Raw genomic sequence first — 26,999 nt, 5'->3', positions numbered from 1 at the left:
ATGAGTATTTACCTTAATACTACAGGTATTACGGTAGATTCTAACTCACACTTGCTATTTTGTATATTAATACATAACTTCAGAGACATGCGTGCATACCTGTTACATTTTTGTGGCTGACATAATATATAAAGAGGTTATGGCCATATAGCCTACAACCTTCCATTCATACCGCTGGATTGGCATGATGTTAGTTTATACTGCATGTTATACAAAAGAGTTTTTGGTATTAAGATGTCTGAAATCCGTCTCATTCCCACATAGGTCAATATATTTGGTCTTTGAAGAAAAATTTGTAATGGGTTTAAATGTACGCCGAGTCCCCAACGTTTTCTACCAGAAAGGATGATCCAACTTACTCACTTTTTAAATGAACATAGCTGCATGCAGATACAGGGAAACTTCGTTGGATATACCGGAATTATAGTACCAGTATATGGTCTCTATATACATGCATGGAGTGTCAGCCGAAGTTATATATATACACACACACACACACACACATATATATATATATATATATCAAGTAATAAAGTGGAGCCCATTGTACAAAGCTTTTTTTTTTTTGTTTAAATTTGTTGAAGTCTTAGATATGCTGCACCTGATCTGAGGTTGCGAAAATACAGACTGTTACCCATAGAGAGTGTTTACACAGCGTTAAATACACGAAGGTTTTATGAAGACACTTCGAATCCCTTCCACTTCAGGTAGATCTAGAGCCTTTCATGACTCTCGCTTTTGGCCTTAGAGTTTAATAACCACTGTTTATAATAAGGACCTCTGCCATCAAGTAAGAAAGGAAATAGACTATAGGGTGTCGTGTATAGATAACGATCTCAATTCCCGATTTAAATCTCAGTAAATTCTTCTCGGTACTTTCCGCACTATACCAATAAGTCGCGTTGATAAAATTTTAAAAAATAATTTCCAGTTAAATATAAACTATCTTCAAAAGTTTTAAAATGATTTTAAAAGATCTGAAAAAAATTTTAAAGGCTTTGAAAATGATTTTTAGTGCTTTAAAAAGGAATTTGTAATAAATAGCCTAACGTGTACAGCACCCTATATGCTAAGGCTAATTTATATTTGATTGGTGTTTTACGTCTTACTCTAGATTATTTCACTTATACGACGGCGGCAACTCAAGCTAATAAAACAGACTGGTGTTCATGTTGCAACATGGTTATAGTATAAGTATAAATGTACGTGAAATACGTGTTCAGCAAATTTCAATTTCCCGCCAAATAAAATGTCACGTAGCATCCGACAATGTGCGAGTTTACTCATATCTTGCCGTAAGGGAAGCGACCATGTGCAACACACAACTTGGAAACTGGCAAGATGCTATTGACAAAATCTGGCATGCTGCAGCAGAAAATGGAGACTTGGCTACATTTTCAAAATGCTCTAATGATGTACAACGTATTAAATTTGTGACTCGGAAACAATTGCTAAGGTAATTGAAAGGAAATATCGTCAAGGAAATGTGGCTCGAGATAGTAAACTGTATTTATATGGAGCCATGGATGGTCCAGTTTCCGATTAGATTGGAGAACATTTAACTTTGGCTCTTACCTCTCAGACCCACAGTCATTACTGAAGCAGCAGCCATTTTGCTGTGTCGTGAATACGAGGCAGTGCCTAACTACAGTACTATACACTTCCAACTTCAGCTTTATACAATGTCATGGAGAGGTAGGTATAGTTTTCTCTGAGCTATGGGACATTTGGCAATATGATCCAGGGTCAAGTCAGAACCATGTCATATGGGATCTCATGCAGTTCCAAACTGTAATTTTGAAACACAGATTAGCAGTCCTGCATTCATGACTGAGATTACATCGTATCTGAATTTCTGATTTTCACTCTTTTCACCCAGATCAGTTGATTGGCTCCAGGCTTACCTTGACAATTGCAGTGATGTACAGATGAAATCTGCAGAAAAAGCAAAATGTCTGAGAAATGAGGGCAACAAACATTTCCAAAAGAAGAGTTTTAAGAAGGCACTTGACCTTTATACAAGGGTAATGTGAAAGTTATAACTGTAACCATGGTAATATGGCCCAAAAGTCAAGCCAACCTTGTATAAATTGTTACAGATTTATATGTGTGTAGATTTACACCACATTATCAATAATATGGCTGAATATGCCATATTTTCACAAAAAGTTTTTTGAAAAATGGCCAGAAGTTTTGAGAGCTACATGTCTTCATGGGCAGTATGGCGAAATGTAACTGTTTCTTTTTTGAGAGGATTGTCCTCTCTTATATAGTAAACTTAAGACATTCATTTCAGGCACCAGTGCCTTTGATTTTAGTTTAGTCAATAGTCTTATAATACACACTCAGGTTCTAAATTGTTGTAAGAAACATTTCAAGAAATGTTCATTTTGAGCATTGTAACTGCCAGAATATTAATTCTCAATGGCAGAAAACTTACAAGTGTAGTGATATTAGGGTTCTTAGATAAACGACATCTACATCTACTGGACATTTTTCTAAATTATTCATATTTCAGAGCATCCTCCACTCCCCAGAGGGTCCCCACACAGAGCTGGCCTTGGGGTATGGGAACAGGTCAGCTGTTTTCTACCACCTGGACAGATATACAGTTAGTGACCATTCTTCATAGTTATTTTACAAAGAGAGTCTTTCATCAGGCTAACCTCTTTAGGTGTTCTGAAATATTTCAATATTTGATAGATTTGTATTCTTTATGATGGCATCTGCAGTGTAAAGGATGCCATATTTTCTTAGTTAACTTCATAGTAAATTCAATTTAGCAAACATTGAAAAAGCTAATTGTGATTTCTAATCATATTACAGACTTCTTGGGTTTGTTCTTATGTAATGGCAGAAACACATCATTGTGAGATTTTGGTTGTTCTACAGGATTGTATCTGCGATGTAGAAGTGGCCCTGAAATGTGGATTTCCAGAAAACACTCAGTATAAACTCTATCAGCGATGGGGACAGTGTCTCTACAGACTTGGCAAAATAAAATGTGCAAGGGAAAGTAAGTTATTTTCAAATCAAGTTAGCTATGACTTGTGTCGTACCAGTACTTGATACAAGTATAGTATTAAAGTAGTCTGTGACAGTGTAGAGAAATCCTGAGCAAACCCATAGAAAAGGCCATAGCAAAGTTGATATTGTCCTGACTAAAGTGGATAATGAATGCTTACTGATGAAATGATTAACTGCTTTAATAGTTGATGTTGTATGTTGCATGATTTGCTGCAGTCAAACTATGTATTCAGGATGCTTAATGGGTTGTCATTGGTGTTGATTTAAAAGCTGACCTCATAGCTAGTGTTAGTAGGGTCAGGTACATGCCATCATAAATTTACCTGACATAGTGGATTACATGTTAAATCAATGTTAATCAAAATGTTGGGGCTGGTATCTCAAAAAGTACTGCATGCATTGAGCTTACAGTTTGCTCATGTGTAGAGCACAATGGCATGAGGGGGATATTCCATTATTGATTCGGTGTGTCATATTAAATACATGTCTGTAAATTACTAAATTCCTGACTTAGTGTATTGTGTATTAGAATCATGGTTAAAGGACAAGACAACACCTGGCTAAAACATATTTCAATAGAAAGCAGTCAGTCTTTCTAAAAAGTATCATACTTTGTTATTTTAACATTCACTGAATAACATGTAGAACAAAATGACAATACTGCACAAATGACTGGTTTGAATCAGGCAGCCATCTTGAGAATTTTATCCAATCAAAGACGTTCTTATCAGATTAAGCTGTCACGTAGTCTTTACCCATTCACTCCATTAAATGACATATTATAACACAGAATTACTGTGTAAGACATCATTTTTGAGATCGTTTACAATGATTTATTTACATGTAGCTTAGGGGCCATTTCACCCAGTGTTGTGGGACAGGTGTGTATCATTGAAGCACCACCACAGACATAAACTAAGTTGATTTACCAGCTGTGTAATGTTCAAGGATGTTATCACAAGTTATGTCAGACACCAGTATATTGTCTCGGCCCAAACCACATTCATTTCCCCAATAGACCTTAGGTCTACTTAGACAAGCTGTTCAGATGATACGGATCCTTTTTTGTCGTTCGTCGTTGAAGTCCACAGCTGTAATCTGCCATAGGTGACTGCTTAGACAATTATACGGGAAATGCCTTCGACGCTAGAGAGCTAGAGTAAACTTGACATCACCTTGCTGTCAATAATGAAGACGTACTGAAGCTATGACAAGACTAAATTTCACAAAACTTTTATTGGATTGAAAAAAATCTAAAAAAACATTTAATGCCGGTTTAAGATACTTTGAACGGTCTTTCAGTGGACATAAACATTAGTCAGGGGCTGAAGTATTGTATGTATTGAGCTGAATTTTTACATGCATATAAAGCACAGTGACACCTGGGGGTCCTCCATAGCTCAGTTGGTTAGCGTGCTAGCGTCTCACCAATGTGGTTGCTGTGAGTTCAAGTCCACCTCAGGCTGGCTTCCTCAACGGAAGGTCTGCCAGAAACCTGCTGATAGTTGTCGGTTTCGCCAGGGAGATGTTCCATCGCTGATGCTCTGTGAACGTATTAATCAACATAAATTACCAAATTCATGATTTCAGGTCTTGATGTATTTAGCTGATGTTTTGCACTCATGTGTCTCATACAGGCGAGCTCTTTGGTAGCCTTGCTAATGGATTCTAAGTTTAAAGTTGTGTTTTGAAGTACACTGCAAGAAAGTGTATACTTTATATCAAGTGCAAATGACAAGTACTTTTCCCATGGCTGATGTTTTGCTGTTTGTTGTTACAGAATTTCTGCAAGCTTTGAAAGGCCTGAATTCACAGACAGATGCTGATCTGAAGAGGAAAGGTATTGTCCAAGTACAAGTGCTACTTTTTATCCCAAATATCAGTTTGCCAGATTATACCTGACATAGGTCAGTGGTTTATTCCAGGCACTCTGATTTCCTCCACCAGTTAAACCTGTCAGACAACCCTTATATAAGAGAAAAACTCTGAAACACATTGTTAAACCCCAATCAATCAGTCAATCAGTCAGTTTTGAATGTCAAGTTAATTATATGATTGTAGTACACAAACCTACTTTGGATATGTGCACCTTTTTGATGTGCTTGCTGTTAAATTCCTTGAGGTAGGGTTAAGTGATACTTCGTTTATAGCTTTCACACTATCAACTGTCAATCTTCAATCTTTTCAACCGCTAAAGGACATTTTTTCAGTGGAAGCTATGTTCACGATTATTATGAAAATGGTGCTAAAAATGGTTTGTGTGTGTCATTAAAGATGCAAGCTGCATAAAACCAAGCAAATTATTTCTCTGCACCCCATAGTTCTCTCAGAATGTCTCAAATTATTGGTAGCAGAGGCGTTTGAAAAAGTTGAAAAATTAAAGTATGTATAAATGTTGAAATACGTTCCTTCTTCTGATGACATGAAAGTATTGAGAATGTCAAAATGCTTTAAGCAAAAGTCACAAGGAAACATGTGTTATACATGGTAAATCTGTATGCTAAACTAAAGGATGTTTACACTATCCTGCTTATCTATCATAGATATTTTGATGTTCAAATATATCTGTGCTTTTCACAGTCCATCAAGTATTTTATTCTTTAGGCCCTACATTAAAAGAAATAAAATTCTGATTTCCATTTCATTTAAAAGGAGAAATTGATGAATGGCTTTTGAAGACTGAAAGGTTAGTTGAAATGTTTTTGCCATATGAAATACATAGATAGATCTGTGAAATGTAGTGATTTACATAATACTCTCATTTCATGACATGACCACTTCTGATTGGTCTTGTGAAATGGTGTTACATCACAACATGTTTGGAAAGCAAATAATCTGCTGATGTTGTGGCCGGTAGAGTCATTTCACTGGAAGCAAAAGAAAGCCTGATTTTAACAGTATGATCCATATTTGACATTTTTTTGAAGAGATATAATTACATGTAACAAAGAAACTTATTTTATGTACTTCCTCTTAAAGCTGTCTCAATGTATTATTTTTGTTTCATCTTTCTTTCTATCCTTCAAAGCTGTGAAGATGTTCCATGTGTCACAGGTGACATTCCAGAGTTGTCTGCCCCTGGTGTTAGCTATGGCACCAGCTCTGTCCTCCCTAAGGCATCTGCAGCTGTCAGTTTGCAGTACAGTTCAACAAAAGGGCGACATTTAGTGGTGAGTTGTAGCAAACTTTTTTCACTAATTAAATTTAATTTCACTACTTAAAGACTATATTCAGGAATCATATATATTGTTGATTAGGCTGATGGTGAGATTGGTCATTTAAGGTATGACCTCTTACTGTGACATCAGCAGGATCTGCTAGAGCATTGATTACACATTTGCATTTTTATCACTATCCTGTCATAACCTTTTCTGGCTTGTTTGGGATTATACTAGTTACAGTGATACTTGTATTTCTTATGACTGTTGATATTTATTATTTACTTGTTTAATTGGTGTTCATATCATACTTATTTTGCTTACTGTTACATGGCATGGATCATCATTAAACTTGGTAGAGCCTACACAGGACCATGACACTGTACCAAGCCAGGTAGATGAGAAAAATTTGAAGTCTTGTCTGGTCTGATACGTATGCCAATAACTTGTTTTTCTGTTTAGGCAGAGCGTGATATATCAGAAGGAGATACTCTGATAGTGGAGAGACCATATGCTGCTGTCCTATTGCCTGACCACTATAACACTCACTGTCACCACTGCTTCATCAAGCTGTCAAACACCTACCCGTAAGAGATAGGTCATCAGCTTATACACCTAGATGGAGGGAATCCCAAACACATTATTTACATTTTTAGTAATGCCTATTATGAATGCAGAGTCATTTCCTAAGAATTTATTTATTGTAAAATGATTTTCATAGCAGCCTATTAAAGTTTTAATGTGGGCATCTCTTGTATTATATTGTATTATATTTGACATTTTTGTTATAAACCCTTAAATATTGTTTTTAAAAAAAAAAAAAGGAAAGAAAAACAGGACAGAAAGATAACAGCATATATTTCCTATGTTTCAGGTGTTGTCAGTGCACAAAAGTGCATTTCTGTAGCCCCCAATGTCGGGAAGCTGCCTGGAGTGTCTATCATCAATATGAGTGCCTTTACCTTGATATATTACACTCTGTGAGTACACATCTCATAACAGCTGTTTCGGCCATAAAACCTGTTAGATGGTCATAACTAGGTGCAGCTACCAGTATATTACTTGTGGTTTTGAATCTGTGATGTTGGTTTCCAATCAATATTCAGTTCATACCATTTTTATTCTAGAACTGTCCAGGACAGGGTATAATTATGGAGGAAAACTGATAGAAAATTGTAAACACCAGCAATTTTTTTTTGGTTGGACTTGAATTACACCCTTTCAGGTAACTTTTTCATTGTTATAGTCATAGTGAACTGCTGTGTATTTCTCTGATGCATTTAACTAAATATAGTCAATATATTAACATTGTGTGGGATGTCCCTAATTTTGCACCTTTGTTTTTGTTATTGTTTTCAGGTGGGTATCGCTCACCTGAGTGTCAGAGTTGTCCTGACAACAAATCTACAGTCAGTCAGAGGTATGTCTGATATGTTGTGTGATTTCACCTGATGGTTAGATCAGGTGAAGTGTTACTGACATTGGGGCTACGAAGAAAACATGTTAATGCAGAAGTTTGTATGTATTTTTTTTTTTAAATTTCACATTACAATGTGCATTCTCTGTCCATTTATGTTGTACATACATGGATAGTGTGTCAGTTTAAATAGTGGCATAAAATTCCACTTAGTTAGAAATATATTTTGGCAGATATTTATACCCAGCAGTGGGAAACAAGTTGCCCACAAAAAATGTTCTTTGTGATGTTAATCTATTCCAGACCTACGTGCACAGTTGTCTGCCCTTGATGGCCCTCAGCAGGGGATAGATGGTGTAAATAAGGCAGGCTTGTATGATACAGACTATTGGTCAGTCTTTCACCTCATGCCTCACACAGATGACATGGTTACTGATGACCTGCTCCAGTATACACTGGTAGGGAGCTGCTCTGCTGGACATAAACAGCATGTTTTTGTCATGAATTTGTACCTTTACTGTATTTCTACACAATGAGTGAAGTATTCTTGAGTACTGCGTAAAACACTAATCAATAAATAAATATTTCTACAAGATGTTTAATATAGATGTGACACTGCTCGCAGCAGCTTTAAGTCTGGAAGTTTGCCTGGTATATGGATGGACAGTGATGGTTTACTCGGAGACTACCTTAATTCCTTAACTTTTTCGCATATGAAAGAGCAACTTTCAGTGCAATATATGCACATTTTTCATTTAATTTTGGAGAAAAAACTACACTGGTTGGATTGGCTATTTCAGGGCTTTAACGGTTTACACAGGCTAATGCCATCAGAATATGCCTAAATAAACACCTTGCAAATATGCAAAAAGGTTGAAGAATTACAGTGTACAATTTTTTACAGTCAAAAACCTGAATTTCTTTGTACAAGTGAAAAATTTGTAAGTACAATGCAATACCCAAATCAGATAAAGTAAGAGAAGCTAATGGCTCACTGTTCCGCATATTGTCTGCTGCAGCTGTGGTTTGAAACATGTATCCACTGTTCATTAGGACAACACTTAATTAAAGAAAATGTTTGAACAACAGCAAAATTTGACTTCTCCTTTATCCCTTGAATTGCGTTAAGGTTCTGAATGAGAAATACTTCTTCATTAACCTCATTGACTGTGTCTGTAGTGTTCGGGTTTGCCTTGGTATAACATACAAATGCTTCCTCCAAATGAAGAGGTCAGGCATTACCTGGTCAAAAATTAGAGCACCTGTGCCTGCTTTCTCAGAACTTCAATAATCTCAGTTTATTTTCAAAAAATCATGTTGCCTTTAGCATTATAAGCTCTAGACAACTTTCCAGGCATTTGATTTTGATGTGTGCTATCACACTCTCACACCTAACACACTCCTGAAACGAAGTCTAGGTGTGCTAGTAGGACAAACCTGACAAAATCTCAGGAGAATGAATTACAGTGAGCTGACTGTACTCATGGTATTTAGCAAGGGTTGTGATAATCGCACAATTACTCAAAAACCTGGACAAGAGCTCTTACGGAAATGTGGCCAAAAATATGATCTGTGAAAATGGCCATTGATACATAATCAAATTTTCTAGTTGTCACCTTATATTATGGATAATATGCCAGCATATTTTGTGTTTCAGACGGCTGCTTTATTAGCAGAAATTCTGCTCAAAAGTAAATTCGTGGAAATTCAACCTCAGACTGTTGATGATCGGGAAGACAGTTCAAAATCACCTGATGCCCCTTTGCCCAAACGGGATAAAGTAAACTGTATGGTGAAAAAGAGGCTAGAGAATGGTATCACCGGAGAGGAATTCGACTTCATCAGCGGCTTGCTGTTGCGTCACATCCAGCAGCTTGTGTGTAATGCTCATGCCATAACTGAACTGCAAGCCTCGGAAGTCAGCAACAGTGACAGCGTGGAGGCCCACACCCAGGTGCGGGTTGCCACGGCAATCTACCCTACAGCCAGTCTGATGAATCATTCATGTGACCCAACTATCATATCCAGGTTAGTCTAGAGGGCCATGGGTAATTTGACCCCAGCATCATAGGCAGGTTAGTCTTGAGGGGCACAGGTAATGTGACCCTACCATTATATCCAGGTTAGTCTATTTTATAAATTTGATATGTGAACTGTCTTAAGCTTAATTGCACAATGAGTTAAAATACAGAAACTTACATGTACTGGTGAGGTCAAACTTACAACCAACAAGTGTATGTACCCTCATTCCTGAATCTGTTCGTGATGAAAGAGCAACTTTCAGTGCAATTTATGCACATTTTTAATTTGATTTTTGAGATAGATTGGCCAGTTTCAGACTTCACAGTTTTATCAGTCAAGAGCGAATAATGCCTTCAGAATATGCTTGAATAAACAACTTGCAAAAATGGGAAAAGGTTGAAGAATTACAGTATATCTAATTGAGGAGATCTCAATAAAAGCCTTGATGGATTAATAGCAGCTGAATACTGCACAGTTGTATGTAATGTTGTCATTTATTTTACACAGTTTAATAGTCTATTAAGTGTTGTTTAGTTTCCATAGAGACACTCTGGTGGTTCGGTCTGTGAAAGCTGTTCCTAAAGGAAGAGAGATATTTAATTGTTATGGTAAGTCTACAGTTTATCATGAATCACTACAAATGGTAGAACATGTTGAATGTTACTGTGACTCTGTAAAACGGATGCCAGATCTTAGTTTTACCATGATTCTGTAAACAACAAAACATAGTGTTACTGTGACTCTGTTAATGGGAGGATAGATATTCAGTTGTGTAGTAATGGGAGTTTAAAAATGAGAGGAGAAATATTTATTCTTATCGTAAGTAAATCTCATATTTTGTTCTTGAATCTACACCCAGACTTCAGATTGACACATGCGTAATTTTCTTAGAATGTTAGTTAAAAATTCCTCAAGGTACTGTGCGTGTATGTATAGTAAATCTGAGCCATATTTTAGTCTGCCATTAAGATAATCAACTGATTTCTGTACGATGGCCAGACTCTTGTGCATCATTGTTTATGGTTGCTGTTATGCTTAGGTCCACATTGCAAGAGAATGTGTAGGACTGAGCGACAAGAGGCATTGAAGGGTCAGTACTATTTCACCTGCACTTGTGAAGCCTGTGAGATGGGAGAGTATAAAGATAGAATATTTCAGGTAAATCTTGATTAATGTTTCAGTTTTTCACTTATACAGTACAGTAGCAGTTATTTTCACCTTTTATTGGACTAACCAAGGAAGACTTGGCTAACTCGACAAGAAATGGATTCATCACTGTGGCCTTATTAGACCAGGGCCAGTCAGTTGTCTTCATGGACAGCCCTTTTGACCACAAGTAGCTTGTGCTGAGCCCTCTTGCTTTTATACTCTACCATAATTTTAGTATAGCTGAGAGAAAAAAATAATACTTCTCTCCCAGTTTTTTTATTTTTTTTTTGTATTTTTGAAAAGTAAGGATATGTACATGCTGTTCATTAGATGAGCTAAAAATTTGAGATAAGAGAAATTGTGTATTCCTGTTGCAGTTAATTGTGTATTGGCGAAAAAGAGCAGACCAGGTGTCTCAGTAATTAAAACAATTATAGTATTTATTGTTCATACAGTAATGGGTAAATGTCTTTGTTACTTTTTTGACACAAAAATAATTGCATGAATAATTTACATCTGGGTTGACAGTAAAGTTTTAAATTACACTTATGATGGACGGGAATAAGACTCTTAATCTGTTGAGTGTGATGTTAAGTAGCCTGTAGATAAATTTATCTAATCTAAATTTCTTTCTATCTGACACTGAATGTTTGCTTCAGTACAACTCTTTGTTAGAATTGCTTCAACCAAAGATTTCATGTGTGAGCAGGCATTCCGCTGCGTGAAGTGTGATGGCCCAGTCTGTGTTGATGGCGAACAGCTCCAGTGTCGGTCCTGTGATCATCAGTCTGAAGTGACAAAACATGTTGATGCCATCACAAAGTCACAGGGTCTCTTTGTTGAGGGGTTAAGATTACTAGAGAATGGTGATATTAAAGGTATGCCATGGTAAGCTCACCCAGAATTTGGTATATAGGGTGATATAGCCTGTTATAGTGTTCTAAGTTTCATTGTGCGAGTTATACCATCATCAGGGAATATAAATGTGTCTGCAGTGTTTCTTGTGCATTGTCAGGCATTGGTCACACAATAATGTTGTGTGTTATTTGTAGTTATATGTACTAAAATCACATGTTATTGTAAATGACTAAATTTCACATTTTGCCCGATTCTGAGAGTTCTAATGATGTTAGAAAGTTGTTTGGAAGTTTGTTAGAATGGTAGGATGATATCCTATGGGAAAATTGTACGTTTCAGCACCAAAAATAATAATTTATGACATTTATTTGCCTCTAAAAATTCATTTTTTGGACACAATTTTGTCATTTACCTTATATGGTAGGGGGCCTCTGTGGCTCAGTTGGTAAGCGCGCTAGCGCAGCGAGGCGCAATGACCCAGCAGCCTCTCACCAATGTGGTCGCTGTGAGTTCAAGTCCAGCTCATGCTGGCTTATTCTCTGGCCGTGTATGGGAAGGTCTTTCAGCAACCTGCAGATGGTCGTGGGTTTCCCCCCAGGCTGCCGTCGTATAAGTGAAATATTCTTGAGTAGGCGTAAAACACCAATCAAATAAATACATAAATACCTTTTGTGGTACATGCGTTGGTATTAAGAGGAATATTATTCCATGAGTAGGACAGATGTAATATTGTAGTTATCCAAGTAGGCTAAATGTGTATTATTTTAAAGGTATGTGAATAGTAAAATTTACATTTTCTTGCGATTGTATAACAGGGACAAAGGTACATTATAATTCAATAGGGAGTTGTATGAATAGGACAGATGTGTGTTTTAGTGGAAGTTATTAATAGGACAGATGTACATGTATATTTATGGCACATGTATACATTTTCTGAGGCTAACGAAGTATTTATGGTTAATTAGTTGTACTGAAAAATTTTCGTATCAGAGTCATTAGTTGGTTCAGTTAAATCTAAAGATGACTTGAATTTGACTCCTAACTAAACCTCCTGTCCATGTCAGTTAAGAGAATCATAAGGGGAAATGCGTCCATAAACTGTCAGCCTGACAAAATAAATGAGGCAGCGCAAAGATTCCCACAATGCAGCCTTCACTCTTCAATTGCACATGTTAACAACACAATAGATTGAAAGCGAATTACATGTCCGGTAAACAAAATGCGATTTTCCTTTCTTTCGATAATGTTTTATTTGTAATTCCAAAGATTTCAACGGCAGAACTAAAGGTACATTTTAGATCACATAATTACATAATGACATAATATCACATAATAAGACAACACCGTGTCTGACATTTGAAGTTTGCTGAACATCGTCGTGTAGACAACAAGGGGAGGTAACTAATTTTAAAAAATCAGACTTTCTAAATACAGCACTTGAGCGGTGGAAGAGAAATCCTGGATAAAACTGAATATTCCATTGTTTTCTCAAAGTCAGATAGACATTTGAAAGTCTCAACTTTATGCAGACGACATGTAAAATAACATCACAAATATTTTGACATCAGCGATTTGTCCCTTTAAACATCGATCATTTATCCTCTGTAATTATCTGTCTGCTGATATCTCTAATAACTCTGTTCCAGGAGCCCGCAGTAAACTGGAGAGCTGCAGTGATATCCAGAGGAAGGTATTGTACAAGCACAACAGAGACCTGGCCCAGACCCAAGATTGTCTGGCCAGATGCTGGGCCATGCTGGGTAAGAAAGATGCCATTGTTCTTTTACACTGGACACCAGTTACATTTGTAATGATACCCTCACACTCACTTTGACTTGATATATTGGCACTTTATTTTGCCATCATCAGGATAACTAATTTTTTTCGGATTTTACACTTTGATCATATTATGTTAAACTAATCAGTGGAACAAAATATTTTTTGTACGCTGTAGATATATATTAACTACATTTTAATGGTCAGATTAGAGAACCAGATTTGTAGTTATTAGTTTCATCATTTTGTACATGTATCTAAGCCCCATTATTTCAATAAACTTCATAGTATTTTGGATCTGTCAGCAACGTGCAGATCGCTACGAGTTTCCCTCGAAATATTCTGGAGTACAGCGTAAGCACCAATCAGATAAACAAATAAATTTATTGGGTTTGGCTTATATATGTACACTATTATTCCTATATGGACACTATATTAGGATTAATTTCGTGTTGTAGGAAACCTGGATAAATCTGCTTTATTCTTGGAAGAAAGCCTGGAAACAACAAAGCTAGTTTATGGAGAGAAGAGTGTGGAAGTTGGGAATGAGTTATCCAAACTTGCTGGTATTTTCTTCAATAACCACCAGGTGGCCAAAGCGATGCCAATCATCAACCAATCAATAGACATTTTGCAAATGCACTATGGAGAAAATCATTCTAGTCTATTTGAACTCACAGAGATGAAGAATTGCTTGATGCAGCTTAAGAATTAGGCTCTGTTATTCTATTTCAAACTGCAAATGAGTGTTGATTATCTTTTGTATGTTATGTGTGATGTATTGTGTATGTCATAGAATATAGATGTATGTATATTTGAGACGTATATTCTGTGCTCTTTGATGTCATATATTTGGATATGCACAGTTCTTTAAATATGTAAAGCTATTTTAAATAACAGATGCCTGATAATCTTTCTAATTGCATTTCTATGTCACAACATTTAGGGGGCCTCATGAGATGAGACATATAATACAGTTACGTGCTTGTTCCGACCACTCTGCCCTTGACCAATGAGGTTGTGGGTTCAAACCCAGCTCTTGCTTTATCCAAGGCTTTAAGTCAGGAGGTTTACTGGTGGAACTCTGGTTTCCTCCACTTCTAAAATATACAGTGGCACTGTCATGTGAAAAATTGTTGAGTATAGCATTATAAATACTCATCCTGAGAGCCCATGTTCTGCAAAGCATTGCAAACATAATTCTGACGAACAAGATATAGAGTGAAATAATCTAAAGTACACTACATATGAGGCTATACCAGAGTGTTCTGGCAAAAAATCCATATTCTCTAATAAAATCAAATCAAATGAAAAGTGGTTACCTTTCAGAAAAATGTCACACTGGTATCACTGGTAACATTTATAGTCAGTGTTGAAATGATTAAAAAGTTTCAAAAATTTATAAATTGACCCGCATTAAAAATATTATGACCTGATTTTGAATGGGGCTATTCTTAAATATTACCAGAAATTCACTTGGATCATTTGTGCTGATAAAGCACAGTACTAATAATTACCAGTGAATAATAAATAAATCAACATGTCTTATATAGATTTGGCGTAATTGTGTTAGATCTATGCAGCAGTGCACAACATTTTACCCCCGGTCCTCCACCCCTGCCCTGACAAGTTCCTATGTGAATCCCCCATTCCCACCCCACCCCCAAATCCCTCCTCTCTGGTAATTATAGATTATCGAAATTCTTGATACACATTATAAAAAAAGGAAATTATATAACACTGAAAAATTATAAGCCTAGCATTTTTTACATCTCTTGGACAGAAAAGTGATAAACCTCTAAGGAAACTTCTTCAGCTAATGTTACTGTTACAAATTAGGAAGCCTCAATAGTATCTTCCAAACGTACTGTAAAAACTTATAAAGCATCTTCTGAGATAAGATGGTAGGTTGACAAGTTGATAAAAGTGTTTTACACAATGTATCCAGAAAAGTAATTAAAGTCCTGTGCTATGTGTACTGTGCAAGAATGGCTCATGCAATGTCACACTCCCTTGTGTTTGAGGGACTTTTTTTTTTTTTTTTTCAGTCCAGGTAGATAACTAAAGTCTGTCCTGTAAGTATTATGTTTACCGGACTCTTCTCATGTACAACGGTGTGTGGACTTCAAACAAAGAGCAATTGTCACGAGAGCCAAGTCTTTCCTGTCTTAACAAAATTATTGCTTAAAAATATGCATAGATGATGAAATAAAATTACGATTCAAGATAATTTCTAATTTTTCCCTGTACAAACACCAATCAAATAAATAAACGGAGAAGATAAGGTGTGGGGTTAATGTTTATTAACTTTTTTCATGGGGGTGAGGGTAATAACAGGAATAATAGGAATAGTACATAGGAAAACACATTGGACAAAATATCTGTGCTTGCTGTGTACAGGTATTTCAGGCGTTCAATTGCTATAGCACATAGAAATTGCGCACAAATGATCCTGGGCTACAGCTTTAACCGCTATGTTACCATGGAGAGACATTCCAGTCTGGCATGATTCGTGATAATATTCATTTCCTTTTATTCATATCTGGACTTTTTATACATACGCAGTTGTCTTTCAGACACTCTCAGTTTATGGTAAAATGATGAGGATATAAAACTCTTTTACCTTTTTGAAAATGACTGCAAATGAACTTCGGACTTTTGTTTATTTATTCATTTATTTGATTGGAGTTTACACGGTACTCGAGAATTCGATTGAGTGCTTTGAGGATCGTGTGACAGTCGTGCAAACCATCGGATTACACTGACGTGGACTTGTCTGCATATGTATGGTGGCTACTGCATGTCTGATGATTTAATTGATTCATATAACATTTCACTAATTGAGTCGAGACCCAATAGCTTCTATTTCATTCCTACTGTTAAGCTCGTATGTACAAAGGATTGGCTGTAATTGTATATAGGCCTACATTTGCTTATTTATTAGTTATTTCAAAGACTGGCGTATACGCCGTTCACAAGCATTTTTATATAAAGGAGATCAAATTTATGCGTAGAAAAAGATGAAGCGCCCAGAAGAATATACTGCCCTTAGCCAGGTAGGCCTACATGATAAACAATATCATGACTTTATAATAATGCTAATAACAGAAAACAAATATTTATTTATTTATTGGATTGGTGTGTTAGGCCTTACCAGTGACCTGCTCTCTTATTCTCATGCAGGCCGTTCTCAAAAATATTTCTAGATGCGACGGCGGGCAGCATTATGGTGGCAGAATAAAATATGCTGCTTAAATATTGCGGTTCTTTTCAGTTTGTAAGATGAACAATCATACAAAATATTTACAACTATTAATTTCAGAGCTGCTCAAATGGTTGCCGCCATGACGTCAATTGTTTTGGTACCCCCGGCCAACGTTGGCTGATTGTGTATAAACATGTCAACAGTGTTAACTGTCACGCCTGTTGCAAGTCTAAGAAGCGAATGGAGGATGTGGTTATACAACTGAATCGGATCTGTTCTTGTAAAGCTTGCTCACATATATCCACCTCTGCCCCACCATGAAGTCCACACACCTTGGGTCGCGTCTAATTCAGATACTGTGACGATCTTAGAACGTACAGGTAGACCAAACTGTTCTCACAATATACGCAACAGTTACTGTCTAAGTACCTAATTTACTGAGTTCATTCCAGCTGTAAGTCATAAATTCAATACCGGTATCGATTGTTATTACCGTAATGAATAGGCCATCCTCATGATATTTGTTGTGTGTTCAATATATAGGCTAACAAGAGACCACTGAGCTAATAAGCATAAATTTATGTTCTGTATGAAAAAAAAAAAAACATGATTAGGGCGTGGCTGTCACACCATATTACGGTATAATAAAGATGGTCGTAATTTTATGTAAGATGGTAAAGCAGATCTGTGGCTCATGTACGTATCACCCAAGAGCCACGAAAACATGGGAGACAACCCTCACATGCATAAGCTTTGAGGGTAGCCAGATAGATTATGAAAAATCTAAGCGCGTTAGTTGTCCAGTTTCAGATAAGGAAATGGAACTATAAATAACTAATAATAATAGAACAACAACAACAAAAAAAAAGAAAAAAAAACAAACAAAACACACACTCTCATACAGTATAAAAGTGTAACGTGTCATCTACCCGGACAAAGATTCAAATCCAGGTGCTATGCATAGGCCTATACACTGGCACAGAACTCGGGAATCAAATTCTTCGCTTGAGCATTTTTTATCCCTCCAAAATCATGTCCGCTACACAAAATGACATGAGCTACAAGCACAGTTACAAAAAAAATGGTTCACAACGTGGAACGTGTGCCTTGCGTCCGGAATCGGAACTATACAGGTGCTCTTATAACCAGTAATATGCCAGTATCTCTTTCATAAAAAAAAATGAAAATGAAACATATGTTTGTATATATATATATATATGTATATTCACACACAAAAAAAACTCACTCAAGGCACTGAACATACATTCATGTCATTTGATATAGGTCTACCGGTACTGTAATTTTAAATTGAAAATTCTCGTTAAAGGGCGCACATACGTTGTACATATCCGCTACCGGTAAATACCCTGTAATGTACATGCAGACAATGCGGTGTAATTTACTGCGAATACTGATCAAAAGAGGTAATTAAATACTATTTAAAATGTCTATATCTCGGCCACAACTCACAAACAATACGTATATATTACCTACATAAATGTATTGACACAGGTAGGCCCTATGCTACGGTAACAAAACAATAGCATCTTCCTGAACGTGCCACATATATAAATATCAAACAATTTTCTGACTGCATGTTATCAGGTAAATAGGACCGTTATCTTCATCTAGCGTGTATATATTTATACATGCCCACCCAAGATGTCAGTATTCATGGCCCCACAAACCGGTGCGGCGAAGTTTGAACTCTGTAAGCACTGCTTGCAGTTCAATTAATTATAACCCCAATATCCTCTGTAGAGAGATCGTGCCATTTTTTGAAATCCTGGTTTTACTTGAATATTCCTTGCGCAAGCATACGGGGAAGTCCTTGCCAATCAATGCGGGTGAAAAGCACGGCTTGAGCAAATAGATGGATTGACGTATATAGAGCGCATAGATTCTCTAATGACTGCTGCAAATACGGCCAGGCAGAGGCAACTTAACAGTGTCTTCTTAACAACTCTGGGGGCGAGCCGTTCCACGACCTCTGCTTTACGTCAAGAAATCTTTACGACCGATTTTAAACTTTTTTTATGTAGATTCACCCGGAGACAGCATTTTGTGTAATCATTTGTAGTGATTTTTTTTTCTCCTTCTTCTATTCACTTGTTACGTTATACATCACGCTTACGCCGGGCGATTCCGGTATCAGCAGTGTGACATTGCGTCACAGAGACTCGCTTTTCACTTCGATCTCTGCCGCACATCCGTCCGCACACGACCGTGCTTACGTCTCTGAATCATTTCTCTGTGAACGTCACTCGACTTACACAACACCCGGGATTTTCTAGGATAGTGCTTTCTTATATTTTGACTGTGTCTGGAAGTAAGTTTAAAGCTGTCAGCTGAGCCTGGGTACAATTTTAAATGTCCGATAACGGCATGTTATACTTTCAACCATGGCTGTGTGGACCGTCGTCTGCAGCTAGCACACGGCCAGCCGACCAATCGGACGAGGTGAAGATGTTGGGAGCAGTCCTTATTTCACATACGAGCACTGCTCTGCAGAGACGAAGGGAGCGCTGTGTCAAAATGGCTGACTACTCGGTAGCCACGCGGATAAGTTTGGAGGAATTGATACTTCGATTGTACGACATAGACGCTGTTAAATTTGGAGAATTTACTCTTAAATCTGGCACGGAATCTCCCATATACATAGACTTGAGGGTTATTGTATCGTACCCGGAAATACTGGTGAGTATTACAGGTTTAATCTTGGTGCTCTACAGGTCTGGTTTTCCGGCTGTCGATTTGGATGTGCACTCGATGACTTGTTGTCGAGCGCCGTTTGTTATGAGTTCAAACAGATCATTCAATCACACAAATCTGAAATAATTTTTGCATTTATGATGCTAGTGATTTCATTGTTCTGACCCACAGATTAATTGATGCGAAAGGCGTTGGTTTATGATTAAGAATAATTTGAGTAGGCCTACAGGTAATTTGAAAAGTTCCTCGAAATGGGCCGTTGGTCAATTAAGATTTATTTCAGAAGAACCAGACATTGTGTTAAAGCAGGCGTCCTGTGTTTTGATTGTCTGCAAAATTATGTGATTCTCTGATTCATAAAATTTCGCTTGTCACTTTTAATGTCACTTCCTGTTGAAAACGTTGTTGTTGTTGTTTCTACAGTAGACCTACTTGGTGTATGTAATGTCTATGATGTCATAATCCTTATCATAGCCACAACCACCAGTCTAGACATTGACCATTATTTATTTATTGTTTGTCGTTTACAACTGTCGGAAAATGTAACTTTTGGCATTTCATTTGTTTATGTGCATTGACTGAAAAGGTTTTTTGCACTTACTGTGTGTGCCTTGTTCTTATTTTCCAAAATACCCTGTGTCACCCTGACGATATACACATTAATTATTCCATCCGACATTTATACAAGCTCTCATTAATCTGGCATTACCTTGGTAAATCATTGACATTACAGACATAAAATTGCCTCCAACAAGCAATCTGTGCCAACAGTTTTGGTTGTAGGCCAAAGCTGAAGTATGTTTGAGTCTCCCTAATTTCATCTACTGGCTGTATCATACCTTATGAAAGCCTTAAAACATTTATTTGTAATGGTCAAACATATCATTAGTGAAAGTTTGAGTGTAAAGTTTTTCTTTTGAGAATTATCTTCATTGTCTCACAAGTTTACACAGACTAAATTACAATGTGTTTACATAAACATCACATTTGGGCCAGGCTAGATATAGAGTTTTAGGATGCTTTGTGTAATCTATTCACCCTTCCATCACAGAAGGGGTACCTAATTAACATATAATTGATTAACAAATAATAATAATAATAATAATTAAGATTTGTTTTTTTTAATAATGCAAATTTTACTAGTGTCGTAATGCATTGTGGTGGAAAGCAGAGACTAAAATTTAACAGAAGATTATGACCTCATACTCTTGTTCAGGAGCAGAATTATTGCATATTTTTTTATACTCTTTGCATCACATACATGTACTTCAGTAAGATAGAATGCAATGTATTATAAAAAAACAACTCTAACTGGTGTTAGGATGAACTGCTTTGATGGATTCCATTTTGCATTTTATACTTTTAACTTCTAACTTAATTTCAGGGTTTAAGAAACTTTCAAGAATGTGCTTCAGTCACTGTTAAATGAAATGATAAAACCTAAATCTAATAGCTGATAAATATCAGCATCTATTTAAAGCGGTATTTTCATATTTAAATCTGTGTGCTTATATGAGCTTGTCTGTGTAAGCTTGGGTGTTTTATTTTTTTTGTTTTTTTTTTCGAAACCTTTGTGTGAAAGTCACTAGCGGCACCTGGATAAGCTTGATTGACCATACTTTGCTGCTCAGTGCATGACCTCCATACAATATTCATAGGCTGCGTGTACTCAGTGTTCTAAGGACCTGACCCTGACTTTTAGTGCAGTTATTGTGGTAGTTTTGAAAACTGATTTGCTGAGCAGGACTTCAATGAGCATAGGCTGAAAAGTTGTAATTATGCCACAATGTATTGAGTCGGGTATATGCAGGTCTACCTATTCATCAGGTACACTACATGATACATTCATTATCTTTCAAACAATATTTTGTTTGAGATGTTTCCTTGAGAAATTTTGTAAATAAAAGGAGTTGCTACATATCTAAATGTGGATGTATCTAAATTGCTGATCCATGTGGTCTTGCTATCTGGTGACTATTTAGTATGTTGTAAGTTCACTGTCACACAGCAGTTCCTACATGTGCACAGTAACTCAGGTTGAGGATTCTGATCTGACCTTCTCAAGGTACACCATATATTATACATGCAAGTTATGGCACAAAGATTTTAGGTACCCTGTCACTTGTGATGCTTAGGCCCATCCCTACTTTTACCGTTCTGGAAACATCACCAGATAAAGGGTGGATAGGAATGAATACATACATACATGTTTATAAAATGAAAAGAGTGGGTGCTGAAAATGGGTGCAAATTTATGTACATGTATATGTGATAAGTGAATTTGGAACATTGGACGAAGAGGCACTGTTCAAAAATGGGCAAAGTGGGTACTATAAACATGGTTCAAAATAATTTGATGTCCATCTGTTGATGAAGGATAGTTTTTGTGTGTGAGAGGTAAAAATAAAATCTACCTATCGCATGCGACAGGTGCATATTTAGCTCAATTACTGAGAAAGATAATGCATTTTTAAATACTGAAGATAGCAAATATTGAATACGAGAGAAAAAGATATAATTTAAATCAAAGCATTGTCTCAGTACTGCAGAATTCAAAAGTAACTCGAAATTTGTGTGAGTTGTGCGGAGCATGTTGGCGAGGAGCCCAGAGTGTTCCATGTGCAACCACAGTGGGAACACTGAATGTCCAGTATTGCAAAAAACAAGTCTACAGGTATAATGGAGCCTGATATAAAGAGAGGCTGCAGCTGATACTGGAGGAAGGGCACATGTTTAGTTTTTGCCAAAAGTGTAAGAACTAAGGAAAACAATTAAGTTTGTAGTGGGATGTGATTCATTGTGATTGGACAAAAAAATTGGCAATATTTAGTATGTGCCATCAATCATATGGCCTCTGATACTTTCATTTAAAAGCAATAAAAAGTCACACTTACAAACATTGTTGTTCTTTTGAGTGCTTTTTCTGGAAATTACAATCAATGAGCAACAAATACATATTAGTTTACCTGCATGGACTGATGGAATTCCGAAACCACTTAAAAAACGTACAGGTTAAGGAGCCAAAGAGAATGGTAAAAGAAAAAGTACTACTTGTCACATGTCACAGGCTAAAATGTTTTTATTATTTCAACCCCTGTATAAATCTTCAACCTTTTCAACCTCTAAGGCACTTCTGTGGTGGAATTTATGCTTAAAATTATTATGAATATGACTCTGAAATGATTTTGTTTGTATCACTAAAGATGCAAGCTTCATAAAACTGTGCAAATTTTTGTTCAAACCCTCGTAATTATCTCAGAATCACTCAAAACATTGATTGCAGAGGTTGTTGAAAATGTTGAATATTTAGGGTACATATATATTCACTTCCTACATGTATCCGTTAACAGTGTGCCTTACAAAAAAGGGGTAAGGTGCAGATTTTAGGGGCAGGGAGTAGCACCCTCCTAAAAGATCCAATATGTAGCAGTATATCGTGCGTTTTTTTTGTTTGTTTTTCACTGTGATGTCATTTAGATCTACATGTTCGTTTAACAGAAGCACCATTAACAAATCTTTTTGTATGGGGACCCTTTTGTATGCAGATTCTAGCTTTTGTATCTATTTGAGCTATACTTTCCAAAGTTAAAAGGCTGCTGATATATAATAAATTTGCTCACGACACACAGCTGCATATGTCTATATATGATGGTAGAGGTCACATTGTGCCTTGAATACTAGCACTCTAGTCTTACTCAAACTTATGAGTATTGATTTTGTCCAGTATTTGCCAACAGGTTTATAAACTGATGTTTAAAATTTATTAGCCTTTATGATGGCTGTCTGGAGGTCTCTTGGGTGTTGGCAAGGTTGCAGCAGTAATGGAGGTCAAGAGCATCTTGCCAGCCCATTATCATTGCTCACAGTACCCGGTGATAGAAATTGCTGCTCAAACAGGGTATTCAGGTAAAAAAACGTGTTTGTTTATACTGGAAGATCAAACAGAAGTAAAGGTGATGAACTAAGTGTGTAGTGTACGTTTTGTGTCGGTGTTTAATCTCAAGGTAACCAGTTTTGTAAATAGGTGCCGTTCTGACTAGAGTGCTCCATTGACGGAGGTGTTCCCGTCTAGTTGGGAACTGAGTGGCTTGGGTCGTCTCAGTATGGTACATTGCACCTTTCTTTCATGAGCCACATCAAGCGCTCTCTTAAAGCCAAATAAATGGGACATTATCTACTATGATTTTGTTCATTTGGTTGACATGGTGATGTTTAAGGTCGTGTTTGAAGTATACTACAGCTTTTCTGTCTGAAGTACAAATTGTATACATTTATGTCAGCCTTTCTTTGAATTGTTCGGTACCCACATGTAACTTATTCAGGAAATTTAGCCTTGAAATTTACGCATTCCAACTGACCTACTGTTAAACAGAACAGGTCGGCTTACATATTCATTTTAGATGTCTTCAAATCAGAGATTAACAACTCAAGTATATTAATATTAGAGTGTAAAGCATCCAAAACGATAACCCATCCCATTCTTTATGCATTACGACTGAAAAATTAGGACATATACATGTAGGGATTTGTGACAAAAGCATGTTATGTGCTGGTATCAGCATGTGGCAGCCATTGAAAGAAACTATAGTCTCTCACCTGAAGTTTAGCTTTGTTCAAGTGACACCTTTTGGTTGATTATGAAAACTGACTGATTCATCCATATTTGTGAAGTTTGATCAATTTTTTATTAGAAAAACTTGAGTGTTGGTATCAAAAGTATCATTTTAAGCCCATTACATGCTTATGTAAGTGCACTTTTTGCGGGCCAAATGTAAGGCTACATACAGTACTTCCTCATCCCTCATTCATGAGACCATGTGGAAATGGATGGTGTTGAAATGGTCAAGATGGTGGAGTGAAATAGAATTTGTACATGTCTGGTTGCAAAGTGATGATATTATAATCCCAGAGAATACATACAGCATTGTTGTAAACTTTAGGATATTTACTAGGTCCATTGATGATTGACTACTAAACATAGCTAATGACTTGTATTGCATGGCACTGATCGCATAAAAATAGTATCCATGTTAATAATTCTAAAACGAAAGGGGAGGACTTAGCACTAATGTATTTATGTTTATAAAGTTATACCGAGGGCTGATACAGAGAAACAGAGTTAGCCAGAACTTGAAATCAGAACCTCTCATTTCCAGTTTTCTCCTCTTTTCCATTTCTCTCCCATGTTAATTTTATCAGAGTAGGGCGTCTCGAGGACAGTGAGACACCCCTCTCAGTCTGGCTGAACCTATGCCGACAAATGTACTATCCAATAATATTGTTTAGAATTGATACAGATCATCGATCACAGATCTAAATTCATGCACATATACATATGGATGTGTAGGACTTGTGATACACTGAAATGAACCCAAGACTAATCATGGAATACGTTAAATAATCTAAAACTTTGGCCTAAAAGTTGTATTTTAGAGGCAAATAAATGCTGTAAAATATTAAATGTACTCTTGGTGGTCAAGCTATTTTCTAGTAGGGTATCACCTTACCTTCCAAGCAAATCTCAGAATACCTTTCAAAGATCGATAAAACTGTCCAAATTGAGAAAACGTACAACTTAGTGATGGACAAAATTTTAAGTCATTTACCGTACCTTCATGAACCTGAGTATGATATTGTGATAATGTCTACCTCTAGAGATAGTGGTCATACTAGAACGAGAACATGGCTGTCTCTTTGGGATCCCATTTGAATATCAAACCGTGGTGTAGTGAATCCAAGATAAACTAATTACGTGTATGTTCTGAACATGCTAAGAGTTCATTGTAATTGTCTCGTATTGTACAGATCTATACAGAGTAGCATGTTACATGTGTGTGCTTGGTTTAGGTAGACAAATCCGAAAAACATTTTATGGTTTACATTAACCTTTTTACTTTCGATTTGATTTCGATTTATATTAGTGTGTATTCAGATGCGCTGTGTACATTTTTTTATTTTTGTTGTTTTTTTTGTAGTGATGGTGGGTGGGGTGGTGGTAACTTTAGAAGAGAAACTTCTGGCTGGCAGAAAATTTCAGACATCTGTTAAAGTAGTATCTTCACCTACATGTTGTTCCAAGTTGTTTCATTATGTCGGATGACTTTATGTTTTGTAGAGATCATCACTCGGAAGCGCCCAAAATATCAAACATGTACGTGGAACATGACAAAATAATGAGGCTGAAATTTCCAGCCTTGAAAATGTAAATGCTATGACACTTGTATGTTATAAAGCACATATGTAAGCAGTGTGTCACACCACACTGGTCACAACTAGACAGTTTTTGTGTGAATCTGGCATCATGTTGTGTAAATCTGACACATATTTGTAACTTACAAGTAATCAAATGCATTAATGATTTCAGAACGTCATACCTGTTAAATACCATAGCTGTCAATCTCAATTTGGCAAGGCAAGCAAGTTTATCACAGATGAGCTGCCTGGGAACATACATGTACCTGTACTACCGTGTGAATTGCTTATTAGGGACTAGAGTTTACTAGGCTGTGCGGTAAATGTGTATTAGAATACAAAAGGTTATAAAAACTAGATGAAACCTTTTCCTATAAATTCCTCTATTGTATTGGTTTTGCTTTATTTGAATTACTCTCTCTGTAAAGTCCTGGACAGCTTTCTTTTTTGACAAAGTTGTTGCATTAATAAATTTCTGTGTATATGACCTGTGGCAGATTTCAATAAATGAAATACATATACTTCGACACAAAGATGCAGGTGCTGATGCTTAAGGTTTTAGCAGGCGTAAAATTAGATACATGTACGTTTTGTTGACTGAATCTTACATTTGAATATAACTTGTTTTTTACAGATTGAATTGTCTTAGTTTTCAGCTCTTGTGCTTTTGTATTGTAATGTTAAAGAGTTGGTTTAGATTACTTGTGTTTCTATTTTTTTTTTCTGTATGTTCTGTATTGTAGTTGAGCAACATTATTTTTTTGAAAGTGATTTTCTTACTCGATACGTGTTTATGAGTGTTTTATCAGATGGGTAGAAACCTGCGGATGGTCGTGAGTTTCCCCAGGCTCTGCCCGGTTTCCTCCCACTGTAATGCTGGCCACCGTTGTATAAGTGAAATATTCTTGAGTACAACCTAAAACACCAATCAAATAAATAAATAAATAAATCAGATGGGTAGGAATTGTCATTTGTTGGCTGCATGTCTTGTCAATGTAACATCATGTACATGTACATAATGCTTTAGTTCACTGTCCTGTTTTCTGCGTTGAAAACTGAAATTATGTCTTTTTGTCATGTTTTCTGCATTTCCTAAACACTGCATCAGTGCCCTAACTAAGTTTGATGCTTGTCGTAAATCGTGTCGCTCTGTACTGAGATGTGTATGTTGTCATGTGGTATAGGGAATACATGCCTAAACGCAGGGCTGAGAAGGTGTTGGTTGCTGGCTGTGTTCAGGGTTAAGATCAGGTAGACCTGGCTGAGTACAGAGCCGTGTTTTGATACACCAGTGAAGGTGAGAGATGTGGATATTTACCTGAACTCTGCTTGTCCGTCAATATTAAGTGTAATCAACTTGTGGAGGTATGTGGACAGCATAATGCGCTGTTGGGCCCTGAGTTTGTTTGTCTTAGCTTTTGGTTTCAGTTAGCACTGAAGGGCCTTCACTGGCCCTTGCATTCAAACAACAACAACAAAAAAAA

The 26,999-nt window shown here is 36.6% G+C and overlaps 2 protein-coding genes across 2 annotated transcripts in view; both read left to right on the top strand.

The window, feature by feature from the left end:
- Positions 1-715: 715 nt before the first annotated feature.
- Positions 716-15,298, top strand: LOC135467333 (SET and MYND domain-containing protein 4-like). Its single transcript, XM_064745103.1, has 17 exons — positions 716-1,456; positions 1,880-2,024; positions 2,519-2,611; positions 2,893-3,016; positions 4,808-4,867; positions 5,680-5,713; positions 6,056-6,197; positions 6,648-6,772; positions 7,060-7,165; positions 7,545-7,605; positions 7,906-8,060; positions 9,260-9,630; positions 10,159-10,232; positions 10,664-10,782; positions 11,483-11,651; positions 13,278-13,391; positions 13,866-15,298. The coding sequence occupies exons 1-17, from the start codon at positions 1,170-1,172 to the stop codon at positions 14,120-14,122; spliced, it is 2,436 nt and encodes an 811-aa protein (XP_064601173.1). The 5' UTR covers positions 716-1,169; the 3' UTR covers positions 14,123-15,298.
- A 3,085-nt stretch (positions 15,299-18,383) lies between these two features.
- Positions 18,384-26,999, top strand: part of LOC135466424 (uridine 5'-monophosphate synthase-like) — a 63,251-nt gene continuing 54,635 nt past the window's right edge. The window contains exon 1 of the mRNA XM_064743881.1: positions 18,384-19,309. Within this exon, the coding sequence (XP_064599951.1) occupies positions 18,983-19,309 (327 nt within the window). The 5' untranslated portion in view covers positions 18,384-18,982. The remainder of the gene's footprint in view (positions 19,310-26,999) is intronic.

The sequence above is a fragment of the Liolophura sinensis genome, chromosome 6, assembly GCF_032854445.1.
Source record: "Liolophura sinensis isolate JHLJ2023 chromosome 6, CUHK_Ljap_v2, whole genome shotgun sequence".
Taxonomy (NCBI): domain Eukaryota; kingdom Metazoa; phylum Mollusca; class Polyplacophora; order Chitonida; family Chitonidae; genus Liolophura; species Liolophura sinensis.
Note: the sequence above shows the minus strand (reverse complement) of the source record. Positions and strands in the feature narration are given on the sequence as shown.